Source organism: Glycine max, chromosome 8 (genome assembly GCF_000004515.6).
Source record: "Glycine max cultivar Williams 82 chromosome 8, Glycine_max_v4.0, whole genome shotgun sequence".
In the NCBI taxonomy this organism is placed as follows: Eukaryota; Viridiplantae; Streptophyta; class Magnoliopsida; order Fabales; family Fabaceae; genus Glycine; species Glycine max.
This window is the reverse complement of record NC_038244.2, coordinates 9,252,783-9,272,828: the sequence shown is the minus strand read 5'-3', so window position 1 is coordinate 9,272,828 and position 20,046 is coordinate 9,252,783. Positions and strand designations below refer to the sequence as shown.

Here is a 20,046-nt window from a genome sequence, read left to right as displayed (position 1 = left end):
ACTGGAAATGAGGTAAGAATGTCTAGCGCACACTTAATAAAGGCAAGAGCATAATATCGCAGATGGGCACGTGATTGCTTTGTTGTCAATGACAGCACTTTAAAATTACATCATTGTGCAATGTTTGTTTGGTTTGATAATTGATTTTAAATCAACTTTTACATGTTTAATTTTACATTATAAAAAAATTCAAATAATAATTTTTACGTAGGATAAAAAAGTTATATTGAATTTAATTTTTAATTTAATTCTATAATAAAAATATCTCAATATAAATCACATTATTTCCCAAATTAATTTTTATAAAAATTAATCTCATAAAATCAATTTTATTTAAAATTATTTTTCTTTTAACATAAATATAAACATTTACGTGAACCGGATAATGTTGTGCAGGATTCTCTCAACCAGAACTAGCATTGCCTGCATTACTTTTTTGTGCGTACTAATATTATTTTAGAGAAATTGTATTAATGTAAGAATCTTCTCCAAAGTCATATAAAGAGACAGAAGAGAGAATGTGATACAATTATGCTTAAACATATAATTTAATAATTTTAATTTCAATGAAAAAAAATGAGTTTCTCGTTTAATAATTATAGTGTGCTGTACTGCCTGCTGGCCATCTCTGTGGGGACTGGGGAGTCCTTGTTTCTTAGTAATAGATAGAATATTTTCGCAAGTTATTTTTTATGTTTTTATAATTTCATGTAATTATAAGAAATTCTAGAAAACTTTTAAAAATTTGCACTTTTATATTTTTTAATTATGATGTTATTATGTGTATTATTTTTTATTATTAAGAAATATTTTTTATATGAAATATAAATCTTATATTTTAGAAAATTTTCTTATCACGTAAATTTATTCCAATAAAAATAAATTATAAAAAACAATTTGTACACTTAACAAATCCTTAAAAATTCATTGGTAGCATGCTGTGATTGTATTGTTGAACTGTTGAAACAAAGAAAAAAAAAGTATTTTAAACATGAAAGTTCCTTTCCAGCTAAAGCCGCTGAGGTCTTGACATGAAATCAAAATGTTGCCGTCACTGTAATGACAAAAGTAATGCATTTTCACTAGCAGAGTATTCTTTTTTTCTTGTTTAAGGTTGTAGAGTTCATTTTTTATAAATTAACTAGTAAAGGAGAAAGATAATTAGGATGTATAGTTAAATAAATCTATTAAAATTGGCCTAGTGATGAAAGATTTTGGTTGTTTCTATGAAATCTTATCAATACTCATGGAAAGACTTGAATGTAACTCCTTAATTATATCTGATTTTGTTGTTTTTCAATTAGAATTGGAGTTTTATTTAAATAATCTACCGTGACTTTCAGTGTTTTAACTTTTATTGTGCAGGTTTCTAAAGTGAAATTCTAATTCTGATTAGAAAACAAAACCAAAGACACTTATAAAAGAACTTCAACTTGGGTTTTGTGACTTTGAACATATGTACACTATGTACATTTGTTTTAATTAACTTGTCTTCTTGCCTAATATTGTGCCTAGTCAACTCGAATTATCTAGATCATACGGAAAGAATGCACTTCATTTGTCTGCCCGCACATGGCTGTGAAGCAGTGAGGTTGATTCTTCGATTCGCACTGATGCAGCAATTGTCATGCTCCCAGATAAGTTTGGCAATTCTGCATTACACATAGCCAAAAGGAAAATGAGAGTAGAGGTATTGTACACTGTGCCTAAACTAATTCAACAAGAGTAATCTTATTATTCTTATTCATCCTCTCTGTATCATTATTTACATGCTAGATATGTCAATATATATAGAAAGTAAATAATGCATATATACACACAATCACAATGTAAAATTTTTATAGTAATGTTGTTTGATTACAAACTGTTACATATATAATAAACTTGTTAATTTTTATAAATTATAGAGTATAGGATAAGTTTATTAACTTTTACCAACTATTAAACTGATCATACTTTTTAATTAGTTGATGACATAAAAATTGTTATATTTGATGGCTTAAATATTGATTGCGGTCAAGTAACAATTTTATCATATTTGTTAATATCACAATAAATTGCGGATAAATGCTGACTAATGTAATAACGATTGTGATTGAGAACAATTATAAAAAAAATTGATATTATGGTCTAAATCATGATTGTGGATCGTTTTTTAAGAATTAAACTCTATGTATATGATGCCATAGTTTGATGCAGATGGTGAATGAGCTATTGCTTTTTCCAGACGTACACCAACGTGAATGCATTAACAAGGGAGCACAAAACAGCTCTAGTTATTGCTCAATCCCTTCCACCATCAGAAGAAATCCTAGAGATAAAAGGTTCCCTACTTCGTTTCGGTGCAGTCAATGCCAACAATCTGAACCAGCCAAGGGACGAGTTCATCAAGAACACCGTGACACAAATCAGAAGGGACGTTCGCACACAGCTAGAACACGCAGAACGAACAAGAACGTGAACGGAATCGCCATGGAGCTACGCAAGCTGAACAGAGCCGGTGTCAACAACGCCACAAACTCGGTAACGGTGGTGGCGGTTCTCTTTGCCACGCTTGCGTTGGCTGCCATTTTCAGCGTTCCCGGTGGAGACTATGATAATGGGGTGGCAGTGATGGTAGGAACAATACCCCTTTTATATCTTCTTCGTCTTCAACGCCGTTGCGCTTTAATTTTCACTTCGCTGGCTGTTGTGGTGGTTCAAATCACGCTTGTGAGAGAAGAACGAAGCTGAGACGAGGGTTGTGAAGGTAATCAACAAGATGATGTGGTTGGCGTCTATATGCACCACCGTTGCATTCGCATCAGCGTCTTATATAGTTGTTGGTAGGCATCACAAGTGGGCTGCAATGTTTGTCACTGTTGTTGGGGGAGTTATAATGCTTAATTAGTGTTCTTGGTACTATGTGCTCAAAGAGGTAGGAGAAAAGAGAAGAACTTGTTCATGAGTGGATCAAACTCCGGCTCAGAAACTGATTTAGATGTGAGCCCAATTATGCTATTTGATGATGATGCGTCAAGCTTTAAAGGGTTTGATCACTTGATACTTCTCTATGCTTGCTTTTGGAGATTGAAAAATATTGAGAAGATGAAAACACTTCGATCACAAAGTGTCTGTGTATTTGCAACACTGGTGTTTCAAGGGGGAGTAATCAACAAAGCATCCAAATTGGTTGGTAAGTATTAATCATGCTTAACTAGATTGATGAAATTAATAACATGAATTATTGTCTTTATCCCACGCATTTTGATCATTTGCATTTTAAGATTTTATTATTTATGAATTGGCAATATATACCTGAATAACCAAACACAGTCTTTTCTCTTAACATACAGTAGTCCTATATATGTATTCATTCAGGGACAAATAATTTTGCAACTTGAATTACATCAGAACTGTATGTCGTTTTAGTTGAAAATAGTTTGATATATGGGTGAATTTCTGGTCACTGGCTTACAGCATTGAGCTTGTTTCATCTATAAAAATATGCTGGTTGATAATATTATTAATTAATAGTCATGAATGAATATTACAATTGATCATATATATTACCCGTCCGTCTTGAGATGCATATATGTATTTCGAGCTGCACGGCTTTAGTGTTCATCACCTTTGAAATTTTCCTTGAGATGTGGGGGAACAGATTATTACTTTTATCTCTTATATTAATTTCATTCCTCCCAAAGGATAACAGTAATTTGTAATAAAAGTGAATTTGTACATGTGCTGTCTTTAATAGGATTATATTGTTCGGGAGTAAACAAAATGATTAAATGATATAGATGAAACCAATTAACCATCCTAGGCATGCATTGTCTATTTTGCAGGAATGAGGCTTTACGAGGGAGGCTGGCATTGGTTAATTTAGGCTGAAATTCCTACATATCGAAGGAATGCTGAATTAGAAATTGAAATTATCATGTAGTGTGTTAATTAGCTAGGGAATTCACACTTGGTATGCTTATTGAATGATCGATGCTTCATTAATTATGCAAGAACGATGCAAAGGATTCTTTGTAGAGTTATATATATATATATATATACATATATATATATATATATATATATATATATAGAGAGAGAGAGAGAGAGAGAGAGAGAGAGAGAGAAGAAATTGCAAAGAGCTTAGACGCTAAAAGTGCACCAGGCTCGATCATTTTTAGAAACATTAATTACCAAGATTTTAAGATTGAATAATATGGGAAAGACACAGAGACAAAAATATTAATGTTCGTAGAGGCATATTAATTAGATTAATATTAAACAAAATGTAAAGCATGTGTATGAGAACTTTAAATCTCTCTAGCATGCAACACCTCCCGCAAATTCTAATATAAAAATATTTTAAATCATTTTTTCATATGAAACACTACTCTTTTATGCAAAAATCTTTTTTTAATGGACTCGACAAAAAATACCTCAGACTCAAGATGAATTAAACACCAAAAAATACCTCCTGCTTGCATGATGTTTTACTAGTTCTAATATTAATGTGCAATGTTACTATGTTAGCATAAGGACCTTTGGTAGTGGATGGGCTATTTGTGGTCACTACTCACTAGTGTATGACTTTAAAGGGTTTGAGAGGTAAGTTGGTGCTAGTTTTAACTCTCAATATCTTTATATTTGCTTTATTTGGGTATTGTTGGAGTTTGGTTAGAAGAAATGATGAAAACATGATTCTAGAATATCATGAATTAGTTTCTTTAAAGGGGTTCAATAGCTTCTACTGTGGATGTGCACCTGTACAACTGTAGCTCAAGCAGGTATTAGAAGGATTTTTTTTTTTTTTTATCAGCAAGGTATTAGGATTTGTCAGCCATTAAACTCGTTTGGAAGGAATTGAACTGGCTAAGAGAGTCCAATACCTGCTGCCCTTGTCTAATAGTTAAACTTTAATGGATGACAACAGGGTAGAGAGTTATCAGCACAATCCTGTTCTGCGATATATGTCAAGTGTGGCGTTCACATGAACGTCGTGTATTTGAGTTAGAGACTAAGACACTTTTCTGGCCTTTACAAAAAAGCTAAACTAAAATGGTTCTCTTATTTGTGTCTATGTACTATGTTTCCTATCATTGTGGTGTGGGTGCTTTAAAATGATAGTTAGATTTGTTAGGCAAAGAAGAGGGGATCAATTATACTTTTTGACTGTTTGATCATGATTTGCACTCTGTTAAAATTGCCATTTCCTTGTACTTGTATCATTCTGCTTAAAGAATCCGAACTATGAATATGATGATAATTACAGTTCATAGTTTCCGGTTGCTTCGTTTTGAGTTCTTTGACTTATCTATTTTATAGATCAGGGTAGACTTCTTGTCTTCTGATGGCAAAATAATTTGTAGTTCAAACCAATCTTGCATGTTAAAATTCATTAGTGAGCCTATCCGCCTAATCACGACATTCCTCAAGATTGTGCCTCTTGTCACTGGCTATATATCAGAAACCCAGTCACTGAATGTCAAGATGAGAGGTTTTGTTGAAGAGGATATACCTACTTCATGCTTAAAACTAACCCTTGAGCAGCGAGCAGAATATTCACCTGGTGCCGGTATTCCTCAAATGTATTATGATTCATCAGTAGTTATTGAATCAGAACTTCCCTTATTCAAGAGGATTATATGGCATTGGAAGATTTGCATATTTGCGTGGATCACAATGATGGCTTTCATGATGGAGTTACTATTCGTTCTAGTGTGTTATTTGCCTATAATAATTCCAAGAACCACGCAAAGGAGTGGTTCTGCTCGGGGTACTGGTACCCAAAATAATCTTCAGGCACTAAGTTAAGGAGACTAGTTTCTTTCCCAAGTCATCGAGATAATAATGGAAGAATTTTTTTTCGTCTAGTAATATAAGCTAGCACTTTCTGACATGTATATCTTGTTTAGTGAGGCATCCTAACTTTAGTTCTTTCTTCCTTCCCTGTTCACAATATTATTTATTAAATTCCCTTTCCAAATTGGTATGTACATTTTTCATTGTAATGCAACTTGGCCAAATCTATCATCAATTTACTTATCTTTGTTATTATCTTTTTTACTCGTCAAGAATCCTTAATTTTATTTCAAAAGAAAATCAGAAAAAGTGTTTAACCAAAACTAAAAATAATAGTTTATTTATTCATGTTTTCATTATATTGTTATTTGCAAGTTTTGAATTCAACATTTTTATAATGGATATTATTAGATCAAGATAGGTGATGATTAGCGTTTATAATAAAGTACATAAAACATATTTTATAATAGAAATTTTAAAAATACATAAAGCATATTTATTAAAATGCAATATTGATAAACATTTATAATTTTATTAAATAAAATTTTGTGATATAAACATATAAATATATAATATATAAAAAAAAAAACTGTGCAAGGTACGTATGGGGCCTAAAATTTAGTAATTATATGAACATAAAGTTGATAGAGTGAAAAACGAGGAGATGAACTTTTTGATTTCTTTGGATGTGTTCGCAACAATATACTAGTGATTCTTCCCTCTACTTTGAGCCCGTTACATGATCTTCAAAATAATAAATTTTGGAAATAACTACTTTGCCAAATTATGTTACTCCTCTGAAAATAACACATGAATACACCTTAATTTGTAGCATAATTTGGTTAAATAAATCACCTAGAGCTACCACTACGCCCTACTCCTTTAAGGAAAGAGGTACTCTTGGTGATCTCACGCAGTGGCTTGTCCGTGTACCTAATGGTGTTGTATACCCATGTTCCAGCCACGGCCCCAAGAGTTGGAGACACTATATATATCCATATTCCTCTGTATTCATTGTGTAAAATGGCTGGCCCTATGCTTCTTGCTGGGTTCATTGATGCTCCTGTGATTGGCCTAATTAAGAAAAGAAACCATGACATTAGTTACATAATAACTGACATAATCTAATAAGTATTGTCAATTTAGTTCAACCATTATAGCCTCCAATAATATTCAATCACGCAAATGATATCATACTTTGACCTCTATTTTGCTTCCAAAAGGTGTAACATCTTTGAGTGAATAATGTAATGTTTTTAATGTGTGCCTCGCCTACAATTATAGTAGTATCTAATTAGCTTTAAGATAAGATAATAATACCCTGCAAACATCACATTCAACAGCACAGTGGACCCAACGGCAATCCCGGCCAACTCACCGATCTGCAAGATTCCAAAATAAAATAAAATAAATGATATCCATAGAATTGGGGTCTAAGAAAGACAAATATTCAAATATCTTATGTGGATTTTTGTTTCGTGTAAGATGTATCATGTGATGTAAACATGTAGCATTCTTCCAAGTGATCCAAAACTCTACAAATATATTTAGACAACTAGTCAATTTATGTAGTCTATTTTTAATGTCAGAATTTCAGGAGGTGATTAGCCTACCCCAATTGGCTAGACACGTGTTGATCAAAATATTTTTTGTGCAAATTAAAAGCTAATTACTATAACCAAACAAGCAAGAAAACAAAATTTAAGGATTGAATAAGAAACCTCACCGCTCTGTCATCAGTGGCAACCCCGGATATGACAAACATAAGGAAAAAGGTGATTAAGAATTCAATCACAAAAGCTTGCAGGTTAGACCCAGATGGGAGTGTTCCTGAAAACTGGGTTTCCTTGCCACTAAATAATAGTCTGAGAGTCGCACTTGCAAGTGTGGATCCAACAACCTGAGCTACTACATAAACCGGTACCTGCAATGTTAAATGGAAGATAATTATATCACCGTGAATGTGCCAATAACTTCAAGACGAATTGAGACAATTGGATGTAGTGAAAGAGGACTTAGGCTTTCTCTAATTCCGTTATTTTTCTTGCTACATATGTTCAATAACGGGTTTGTTTACCAATCATCAACTGGTGTAAATGGGTCAAGGCAAATAAGTATTTTAATTTGAGATATTGTATTTTTGCATGCAATATAATTATACGACACATTATTTTCTCGACAATTCTCTCCGTTACATCATCCATCTTATTTCATATTTCTTTTCCTTATCTTTTTATCTCTCTTTTATTTGTTAAAATTAAATTGTATGAAAATATAGTATAAACAATGCTTTTGAGAAAAAAATTATGAAATAACATAAAATAATTTTACAGAATCATTCCATCACAACTCATAATATATATTTATTGATTTTTATAATAATTATCTTTAAAGTCATATAAACATTTATTTATAATTAAACGATATATACTTATTAAACCCATATCTGTTTCAATTATGATAAACTAATTTGACCTCTAATTTTCCTACCTACTTGAACCAAAAATCAAAGGTGAAGGGAAAAATGTTGTGGTTGGTTCACCTGCTTCAAGGGAAACCTTCTGGTGGAGGCAAAAGCAATGGTGACTGCAGGATTGAAATGGGCACCAGAGATGTGACCAACAGAGTAAACCAGTACCATCACAACCAGTCCCCAAACAATTGATATCCCAGGATGTGTTACAACGTTGTTGTTGTTCTTGTTCACCACCACTGAAGCACACCCTGCAAATATCAAGAAATATGTTCCCACCACCTCAGCTACCAACTGTATCCATCAACAAACAAAATCATGATATTGTCATTTCCAATCTCAATTCTTCAAGTTCAACATGATCAACAGATTAATTCAGAAAGAAACTATATGCACTGTAGCAGATAACAATCCATTTCATCTTATCAAATCTCATATGATTGAGCACAAAAAAAATTGAAGATTAGGACACACCTTCTGTAAGAAAGAAACATTGACACAAGAGCGTGAGGGTTGAGTTGTTCTAGAGACATCCTTGTTTACATCTAAAATCACCTCATGGGTTCCATTTGTTGCTGAATTCTCATCCATTGTCGAAAGCAAAAACGAAGAAGTTAACAGCTGATAAATGAACAAGGAAAACTGTTTCCTACAGTGAAGAAGTAAATAAACCAAAGTCGAATGTGATCTATTTATATGATGACGCGATTGGAGCGATGAAGATTACACATGTGGGGAAACAAGAACATATACCAATAAGTAGTTGATACAAGTGGCATTGGACTTGATCTCTAAGTAAGATCTTGATTCAAGTCTTAAGGATAAAAAAAAAACGTGATAAAAAAGAAAAATTCTACTATAGATGATCATCAATATTTCGCATCAATATGGTGATAATAAAAAAAAATGAGACGTATTAGGACTTTTTCAATTAGAATGGTATTAGCTCTATTTTTTAATTAAGACGTGAATGATGATAATTTCAAAGATTCAACTCATCCATATATCTAATTTTTACCTAAATACTTATCCTTCAATATTTTCTTATAAAGAAAAAGATAAAAGATTGAATTCTTTGCTAATTTATTAATAAGTAATTAATTATTGATATTTTATTTTCCTATAATATTATTATCTAATTCATTAAGATCAATGCAAATAATTAAGATAAATTTAAATTTTATATCAAAAATATACATTGAATTAAATTATTTAAGTGATGATTGTATTAATGGCATTATTAATTTGTCAAGAAATAACCTTTTCACCCATAAATATGACTTATCTCATTGATAAGCTTTATAATATATAAAAATATAAAAGAAAAAAAATAATAAATAATGCATTTAAAAATGGTGATACTCATATACTATTGTCTATTTAAGGTGATACACTGGGACAAAGGAATAATTATTTAAGGTGATGTCTTTGTGGAGTTCGCCTAACATGACAAGCACCTTATATTCTAAGGTGAATATATGAATGTTAGGAGCACCCATGATACACCTAACATGGTACACCCAACATAGTAGTGGAATGTCAATTTTGTCCTTCTGTACGTCCTCATATGGACTTGAGACTGTTATTAACCAATTGAGCTAATAGATCAATTATGTTATAGATTAATTAATGTCGATATATATAATATTAAAAATTTTAATATATATTTAATGCAAATATAAATTTACATAATAAATTTTGTGATAATTAATTTTTATCTAATTATTTATTTGTTTACATATATAAATTGTAAATAAAAATCATAGATTTAATAAAAATTTACATATGTAAAAAAACCAAATTTATTTAATTATGAATTGTTGTAATAAACATATAAATACATCATTCAATTAAATATCATATTTGTTTATTTTTCAATCACTTTAATAAACATTCAAATACATCATTCAATTAAATATAAAAATTATTTAAATATTAATTATTGCAATAAACATCTAAATACAACATCCAATTAAATATCAATTTTTTTTAATTATCAAATTTTGTAAATAAAATAATGTATAAAAAATTATAATTTTAAAAAATTCAAAACATACGTATTAGCAACCGTATGAGGACATAAGAAAGGACAAAATCGACATTGCACTGTTATGTTGGGTGTACCAGCAAAATTGTTAGGTGCATCTAGCAGTTCCCATTAATCAATGGTTCTTCACAAAGGGTTCAATAAAGTACAAAATTAAACTCTCACACCCGAGTCAAACCCCATATAAACTTGTGCCTTCAACTCCTTGGCACTTGTATTTTACAACTCCCATTTTGTATCCTACACCTCCTATTTTATTTGTGTTGACAAAAATATCCTTAATGACTTATGTCTTACCAAGTCTCAACACCTTCCTTCCTCAAGCCGAACACCTTCTTCCCCCTTTTCATTTATGCGCCACCGAAGCCCCAAGCACCCACCACGTAAGCGCGATACCGACAACAGTTTGTGTATCATTTGTTGAGGCCCCACTATGGATGACCTAGCCAAGACCTCAATTGTGACGGCATGGCCGCACTCATGTCTCCCTCATCATGCCCACTTTCTTTAGAAACAAACAACTCATATCTATCTTCTTCATGTGCATATACTACAATGGAAATGGTTCTTTCTTTTGGCACCTTGAATCCCGTATCATGTTGAGAGCAACATCGACATTGAATGCCTATGAATGTAAAATAGAGACTCAAGATTCAAAATGCACGTCAAAACAAAAAAAAAAATATCTAATGTGGTTTAACTAAAAACTTTGCCCCCAAAATCGTTGAAGATGAAAATAGGGAAGTTCCAAACAAAGTCTCACTCTCTACAAAAAAAAAAAAAAGAATTGAATTGTCGCATAGATGCAATGCAAAGTGTTACAACTCAACCCAACCCTTCCAAAATAGCTAATCCAAAAGATAAAAATTACTTGTTGGAATAGGTATTCCTTAATAGTTTTGTAGCACCATATTTCAAAATGATCATTTCATAAGATAAATTTTACCTTCTAGAATAATTTTAGAACACTTGTTTCTATTGTTAAATGATGAATCCAGAAGGTAAAAATTTACTCTAAAATAAAAATAAGTGTTCTACAATTATTTTGAAAGATAAAAGTTATCTTTCAAATTGATCATTCCAAAATAGAAATAAGTATTACAAAATTATTATGAAATAGTTATTTTAGAAAGTAACTTTTATCTTTCAAAATGAATATTTATAGTAAAAGAGTTATTTTTGTCCGCACACATAAAATGATAGGTACATTTGGGAGATGCATATTCAAATTCTACCTCCTGATAACTCATACAAGAAAAAATTAGCTTGGTCCACAAAGCTTAAGATCCACCAACAATGTCAAAAATCATTTATTTTTAATCCAAATAGAGAGGAAAAAGAGGGAGATGATATTCAAGTGCATGACCTTTCATAAAACAAGGAAATGAAACAGCATAGCGTAGTTTCTTTGAGTGATTTCTTTCATTCATATTTATTTTTTTCTAATTACTATTACAAGGAAGAATTTATTGAGTGTCTCCATTTGCTCATATAAATTATTTGGAGGCAGCACGGCCTTTGAGGAAAGAAGCACTCTTGGTGATCTCACTCAATGGCTTGTCTGTGTACCTAACGATGTTGTATACCCATGCTCCAGCTATGGCCCCCACAACAGGTGCCAACAAATATATCCATATTCCTTCGTATTCACCGTGTACAAAAGCAGGTCCTAGGCTTCTAGCTGGGTTCATTGATGCTCCTGTCACTGGCCTGTCAAATATCAATAACCATTCTTATGTCCCACAACTCAACAATATAATGTTGTAAAAGCCTATGCACTCTTTAATATTTTGCATTTAATTAGGATTTGGATTGGTTAATAATTAGTATTACCCTCCAATAATCACATTCAGCAGTAATGTCGACCCAATTGCAATCCCAGCCAACTCACCAACCTGCATAATTTTAAATTCAAGTTAATAAATAAAGGAGTTTAAGAAGAATATTAGTTCTCATGAGATACGCTTCGTAACGTAAACTTCTAGGATTCTTGCAAGCGATTCTAAACGATACAAATTCCGTACCATTTTTTTTTTAAAATTTGTGAAGCCTAATTTGCTAAACATTGGGAGTAATTTAGAATGGAGATGGAGATACTACATTCGAAGGCACAAATACCATTTCTAATTTGAGTAGTCTTATAAATAAAAATGGAAATAATAATAATTTTAAATAGCATTTAAAGTAATTTTAAAAAATCATCTTAAATTTCCTTTTAGACCTAAATATAGGTTGAGCCGACTTTTTTTTTTTACACCAAAGTTGAGCCGACTTAGATTGTGCATTTTTGTCGATTCTTATGAAGAAAAGAAGTGATGTAAGAACAATTTATAAATTTTATATTATTTTACTATTAAAAATAGCGTAAAAATAAAGTAAATTTTTTATGGACTGCTACAAAAATATCATCATGAAAGGTCAACCATTAACCTCAGTGTTGCCATGCCTCTCTCCATTTCTTCCTGTCATTATTACAAATATTGGGTTCGATTGGTCATTTTTTTTACTATAAAATGAAAGGTCCCATTAAGTATTCAATTTACACGACTCAAAACATTAACGGTTCAAAAAACTGTTCAAAAAACCAGTGAAATTGGTTTGAGACCTTTAGAAAAAAATGAAAACACTCCAGAGAGCATTATTTTAAGATATTTATTTTCCGTAAAAAAATATTTTATTGTATGAACTAAACAACATTTAAATATTATATTATGTTTGAATTGTTTATTTACAATTTTTTAATTATAATTCTCAATATTATAAATAAACTGTGAATTAATATTATCTCTGGATTAAAAAATAAATTTATTTAATTAGGGTAATATTTGGTGCAACCCATGCCCATCGTAGGGAGATAAACAAAAGAAAATAAAATAAAGAAACGAGATCATTTTTCTAGATAAATTATATTATTAGTATCAAGAGTATTTATTATCTCTTTCACTAAACATAATATAAAAAGTGATGATATAATAATAAAAGATAAAGAGATAAAATACGTCAAGTGAGTTTTATTTAGATCTTGTTATTTTCTCTTTTAGAGGTAATCATGCAAAAGGATTGCATCAGTTCATCCCATCTCCAAAGATTATTTCTTCACCAGGATTCAAGTCTGAAATCCCTTTGAGTGTGTCAAATGAGTGTAATTATTTATAACAAAAAGGTGCACATATAACATTATTCATTGAGATTGATGCAATTTAGTTAATAAATAAACTATGAATTAATTAATATTATCTCTGGTTTAATAAACTTTATCAAGGTCACTAAATCTCACAAGAAAGTACTAGTAACATAGTACCAATTTAAGCAGAGGGAGAAATGTGAGAGACGTTACCGCTCTGTTATCGGTGGCAACCCCGCATATGACGAACATGAGGAAAAAGGTCATTATGAATTCAAACACAAAAGCCTGCAGGTTAGTCCCATTTGGGACTGTTCCTGAAAACTGGTCATGATTCCCCATAAATAATAGTCTCAGAGTTCCACTTGCAAGTATGCTTCCTAGGAGTTGAGCTACTACATAAGCTGGTACCTATATTTAACAACGGTAATTAATTGCAATTTGCATCTCATGCCAGAACCCATAATTTTAAAACAACTTCACAGAAGAATTGTTTTTTCTGTGAATATGAAATATCCTAGTTGCCTATACATGTGCAAAGAGGCAACTTTTTTTGGCAATGATCAATTAGTGTGAGAAGGACAGAGAAATAAGTCAGGAGTTACTTTCATAATTTCTATTTTTGGTATATGGTATGGTATCTCATAATTTCTTTTGGGGCAAGCTAGAGACAACAATTAGGAAGGAAAAAGACACAATTTTCCAAATGAGCATATTTGCCTATTTATATCAACTAAGTTAAGAAAAAGGTTATGAGCTACATAAATTCCAAATGAGCATACTTACCTGGATCAAGGGGAATCTTCTGGTGGAGGCAAAAGCAATGGTGACAGCAGGATTGAAATGGCCACCAGAGATGTGACCGACAGTGTAAACCAACACCGTCAGAACCAGACCCCAAACAATTGCTATCCCAGGAAATGTTATCATGTTGTAGTAGTTCTCGTTCACCACCAATGAAGCACACCCTGCAAATATCAGGAAATATGTTCCCACCGCCTCAGCTACCAACTGCATCCATCAACAAACAAAACCATGATATTATCATTTCAATTCCACTCTCAATTTTTCTAGTTCAATGTGATCAACAGAATTCTTTTTATCCATTAGAATCCAAAACAAGTACATGTACAATAACCAACGCATCCTGTTAAAGTCACATTTTTTTATCCAAAGAAGTGGCATGCAGGAGCCTCAAAAAAGCAAACGAAATCCCAACAAGATTGACACTGCACCCGCTACTAGAACTCTACAGCACACTAAAGGAAATATCATATTTAATTTCCTGCTCAACCACTCTTAGTAATATGATACGATAAATAGATTAATTCAAAAAAAAACTATATACACAAAAAGAAATTCTAGACTTCTAGTAGAGATAATAAACCATTATATCTAATAAATTGTAAATTGTAATTAGAGCACTTTAATGGTTTTTTGGGTTTGGGTACAAAAGGAAGATTAGGAGACACCTTCTGCAAGAAAGGAACAGAGACAAGGGAGTCTGAGCGTTGGATTGTTTCGGAGGTGTTCTTGGTTACATTTACGACCACCTCCTGGGATTCAGTTCCTGCTGAATAATCAGCCATCAGTTACAGAGAACAAGGAAACAACTAAGGAACAAAATTTGGCTTTGTAAACTGCCCTGAACACTCCTCTCTGTCTACTCAACTACAAATTAAACACTTAGCAAACAACTCCAATTTATAGACAACCAAAAAGTTGTTCACAAAGAGACGGAATCATTTTATATTCTGATAACCAATCTTTCTTATTGCATTCTTGATACTTAACTATATTTTTTATATTTTTAATTCATTTAAAATACATGGTTTTTTTACACTATAATCGTCATATACTTTTATAATTATTATTTAAAAGTCATATTTAATATGATTTGATCGGTTAATATTATAAAAAAAAATTACACTGAAAATTTAGGCAAATTAAATTCGTATGATCTAAATATAAATTTAATTAGAATACTTTCACAGTTTAAACTAATCTAATTAAATATGTATAATAAATTTGATGGTTTTTATAATAACTATTTAAAAGTTATATACAAGAGGGTTTTTGAACATTTGATAGTATAATTTTCTTACAATTATGGTGAATAAAAATTAATCTCTTTAAATATTTTAAGCTAAATGCATTTATTTTTTAAAAAATATTTTTTTAAAATATGAAGACGATCGTTGAGAATATAGTTTAACTGGTTAAGTAGGTATGCCATTAGCCAAATAGGAATATACTATATATGCAGATATTTCAAATAAAAGGGAAACAAGTATACAGAGGGGACAAAAAGGCGCAGACCTTGGACTTGTCTCAGGAGAGAAGACACACCAACCTCTTTGGGTCTTGTGTAGTTTTGAAGACATTAGGGATTATTAATTGGTTTTGTACCTCATGGTATGCTATTGGTTTTTATGATGTTATAAGAGAAAAACACAAAATAACTATATTACTAAACCTGTTATTATTTACATAAGGCATTAATTTCCTTTTTTATTTTCATCTCTTATAAGATGATATTTTCATATTATTTACTGATATATACTAATAAAAGTATCTGATTCCTTGTTTTCTTTATAATCATTTTATTAACGGTTACATCAGTGAACAATTTTTGTAGACAACTTATTATATTACTTTTAGTAAAATTTCTCTTTCTAATTACTTTTTTCTTACAAAAATTAAATATAAGATTTGTTTAAAGAATCTGAATTTAGTTACAATCGTATTAACTTTCTGGATGTTTAGGACATCGCGTAATTTTAGTAAGAGGGTTTTTTTTTATTAAAAAAAAGATGTTTTTATAAATTTGAAAATTTATATCTTTAGATTTTTTTTTACCAGCTTATTCTTCTTTCAGTTATTTTCCTATTCTTTTATTATGTAAAAGCTGATTTTTTTTTGTTGCATCCAAAAAAAATTAATTATCTTTAAATCACGTTTTAACAAAATTACTCACAAAAATTAATTCTAATTATTATCAATTATAAAAATAATTGATTATTAAAATAATCTAATTTTTTTGGGTGTCTTAAACACATGTATGACTTTTTTCTGATTCCTTTTTAAGTTCAAGGAGTGGTTGACAATACAAATTACCAAACAAATATCAATTATCATTTGGATCGGCCGTATGGGTATTGATATTAATCATTATTCAAAATGGCTTATTGAGCTTTTGAAGTGGTTACTTAATATGCCTCTAAAAATGCATGGAAGGCTGAACCAATTAGATATATAGCTTCATGAATAGCAGAATAGGTCTTCAGATATATATTCCTTTCTTCTTCAGCTATCACATAGAGATTTATATCGTCCGTCTCGTTTCCTTTTCTTTTGGGTGCCACGCGCTTACACCAACTTTTGGCTATTTACTTTTTTTTTTTAGCTATTTTAATATTTTTATTATTAATTTTTTTCTCACATAAATATCTTCTAACACACTCACACTCACTCAAAGTGTCTAATTTTTGTCGCTGGTTTAAAAAAAATAAAATTTTACATACCATTTTGTTGTTAAATAAATCATTCTTAACATATGGATACAATAAAATCTTATATCAATGTGTTAATTTTTTAAATTTATTATTTATTTGCCACACAAGATGTTATATTAGCTCTACTAAACAAGAAGAAATTTAAATTAACGTAAATAGTATAAAATTTTGCCTATTGAAAAAATATTAAAAATATATTACTAGCCTGCCTAATAACATTAGCAAACACAATGAGATGAAATTTACATTAACTTCTTTTTCTGACAAAAAAAAACGTTAATTTTTTAGAAAAAAAATTAAATTTACCAAAATAAATAAAAATAAATAAGAAGATGAAATAAATAGACTAAAATATGCAAATGGTCCCTTAACTTATTTTTTGGTCTAGATTGGTCTCATGGCTTTTTAAAATAATCATCTTACTTATTTAATTCATGACAAGTTAATCTTTTAGAAAAATTAATCATTTTTTTATTTTTGAACATGGTTTTTAACATTTTTTATTGATTCAAAATGCAAAATTTGTCTCACAGGATTTATCTACATACAAACTTTAAAAATTAACTAATGTTCGAACTAAAAAAAGACATATACAAAGTGAAAAAATATATAAAAAATGAGTCTTGTGATCAATTAAAAACTTAAAAATCTAATGTCACATAATTTTTTATTGATGACTTATTTTTCATGCGATATTCATTATATTTATAACTTTTTTTAATTAAATATTAATTGGTTCATATAATTTTTATGTAGGTGAATCTAATAAAATAAGTTTCACTAAAAAAAAATTTTAAATCATGTTAAAAAATAAATAAATAATCAATTTTTTGAAATGATTGGTCATAAATTAAATAAGGGGACTATTTTAAAACTTTTAAAAATTAAAAAACCAATTTTGAAAAGAAAAAGATAAGAGACTATTTCTATATTTTAATAAATAAATAGTATGGACAATGGACTGCTTTTGTTTCATGAGTAGAATTATAGGTGTTGGTGAACTATAATATATAAACTTTAGCTAAACGGGTCTTTTGCTTTATGAAAGTTGATCATGATTAAGTTAAATTAAAGTTTTAAATAAAAATGATCAATCTTAATCGATGTAACAGAAATTAAAAATATTTTAATAAATTAAAGTTTTATTTAACCATAAAATATTTAAAAGATTTATCAAACACAAAATTAAATATTTTAAATATAAATTTAATTTTTAAGATATTTAATTTTTTTATAAATCTTTTAGAAATTGTATAATTAAATAAAATTTTAATTTAAAATTAAATATTTTAATCTTAACATTTTATTTCAATATAATAATTTGGATTAATTATTATTTTTTCTAATAAATAAATATTCTCTTATGATAATATATATATATATATATATATATATATATATATATATATATATATATATATATATATATATATATATGCTTTGTCTATAATTGTTTGGACTGGGATCCTTTTAGCAGGTGTATTAAGTTCTGACGGAAGTAGAAGAAAAAGATCTGTACGAAAAATATCTTTGTTGTCCTAAAAGTTAAAACTGCTGGTTGATTAATTAATACAGAGCATCTTAATATTGACACAATCTAGGGACATTTTTTAAATTTTTATTTAATTGGCGATTAAATTTAGACATCATTTTGCTAATCAGGTATATCACGCATAGTTTAATTTGAAACTCAAGCAGGGACTACTCGAAATTGTATGTGAACATCTGTTATAATATTATTAAACAATCAAATCTGAATTTTCGTTGAGCATGGACTACTTGAGACAGATATTCCAACAGTGATTGATAAATAGCACAAGAAAAATAATCTATAGACATTCAACACTAGATAACACTTACAAAGAGAAGGCGAGAAGTGTGAATATGATAAGTTTGATATATATGATCCATGGAAGAAGATAGATAAAAAGAAATAATAAATATTAGTGTATATAATATATGAGTTTATATATATCATCAGTTGTATAGTAGCACCCTAATTCTGTAATGCATATTCCTCGTTGAGAACTAAAGTCATTTTCATAGAATTTTTTTAAATATTATTCTACAAATTAAATTTTACTATATTCAATTATTTTATTGAGAACTAAATTCGTTTTCATTGAATTTTCGAAATATTATTCTACAAAGTTTTACTATATTATTCTACTAAATTATTTTGCTAAAGGTTAGCAATAAAATTTTCCATCACTAAAGTTAAAAAATTCTTAGTGTTATCTTCATCACGAGAGATGAGAGATATAAGATTGATTACGTGAATAAGAATGAAATAAGAAAAAAGATCACAAATTTATATATTTGATTAACTAAAAAATAGTGATCATTTTTTTGCTTGTAGGTATTTCGGTGGCATTAACACATTTTGATTTTGACATTTATTTTTACATTCATATTAAATAGACTAAATAATCAATTTACTTCATCTATGATTGAAACTAAGAAAAACTTAAATAATCTTAAGTTTCATTTAAGATCAAAATTAGTATATTTTTCTCATTTTAATCTCTAATCTCTAAACTTATGTTATTATTATCACTTAAGTCTCTCAAACTAAATACCAAAATAAGGGGGAAAAAGTGTTTTTTTTAGGGATTTAATGAAATCCAATAAGTCACTTATGTAAGTTTCTCTTAATTTTTGATACTTAAATGAAGTAAGATACAAATTTAAAATTAAATTAATCATTTACTTTGTCAAATAATGAGTCATTTTCATAGTTATTTGTAGCCTTGTTAAATTTTCACCCAAAAAAAATATTGTTGTTAAATGTACCTAGGATTGGTAAATGATATGATTTCCATAATATTGTTATATATATATATATATATATATATATATATATATATATATATATATATATATATATATATATATATATATATTATCAAATGAGTAAATAAAAATAATATATGCGCCCCACCATTTTTATACAGATTTCCAAATATGTATAATTTATTCCTTCAAAAAATTGTAAAAATAAAGTGGGTGATTTTTGTTTGTAAAAATATTTTTAAAATATTTTTAAGAAAAAAAATATTTTATGTCTTAAGACAAATAAAAACTCTTAATTATTTTTGATTAAATA

The 20,046-nt window shown here is 29.3% G+C and overlaps 2 protein-coding genes and 1 pseudogene across 2 annotated transcripts; 1 reads left to right on the top strand and 2 right to left on the bottom strand.

Annotated features, from left to right (window-relative positions):
• The first annotated feature begins 7 nt into the window (after positions 1–7).
• Positions 8–2,890, top strand: LOC100795417 (ankyrin repeat-containing protein NPR4-like; annotated as a pseudogene).
• Positions 2,891–6,414: 3,524 nt separating this feature from the next.
• NIP1-2 (aquaporin NIP1-2) lies at positions 6,415–9,120 on the bottom strand. Its single transcript, XM_006585117.4, has 5 exons — positions 8,729–9,120; positions 8,324–8,548; positions 7,508–7,705; positions 7,102–7,163; positions 6,415–6,855 (listed from the first exon to the last, which is right to left on the bottom strand). Exons 1-5 carry the CDS (start codon positions 8,843–8,845, stop codon positions 6,633–6,635), a joined length of 825 nt encoding a protein of 274 aa, XP_006585180.1. The 5' UTR covers positions 8,846–9,120; the 3' UTR covers positions 6,415–6,632.
• Positions 9,121–11,569: 2,449 nt separating this feature from the next.
• On the bottom strand, positions 11,570–15,098 carry N-26 (nodulin-26). Its single transcript, NM_001248941.2, has 5 exons — positions 14,898–15,098; positions 14,212–14,436; positions 13,639–13,836; positions 12,135–12,196; positions 11,570–12,011 (listed from the first exon to the last, which is right to left on the bottom strand). Exons 1-5 carry the CDS (start codon positions 15,012–15,014, stop codon positions 11,798–11,800), a joined length of 816 nt encoding a protein of 271 aa, NP_001235870.2. The 5' UTR covers positions 15,015–15,098; the 3' UTR covers positions 11,570–11,797.
• Between the last annotated feature and the right edge of the window lie 4,948 nt (positions 15,099–20,046).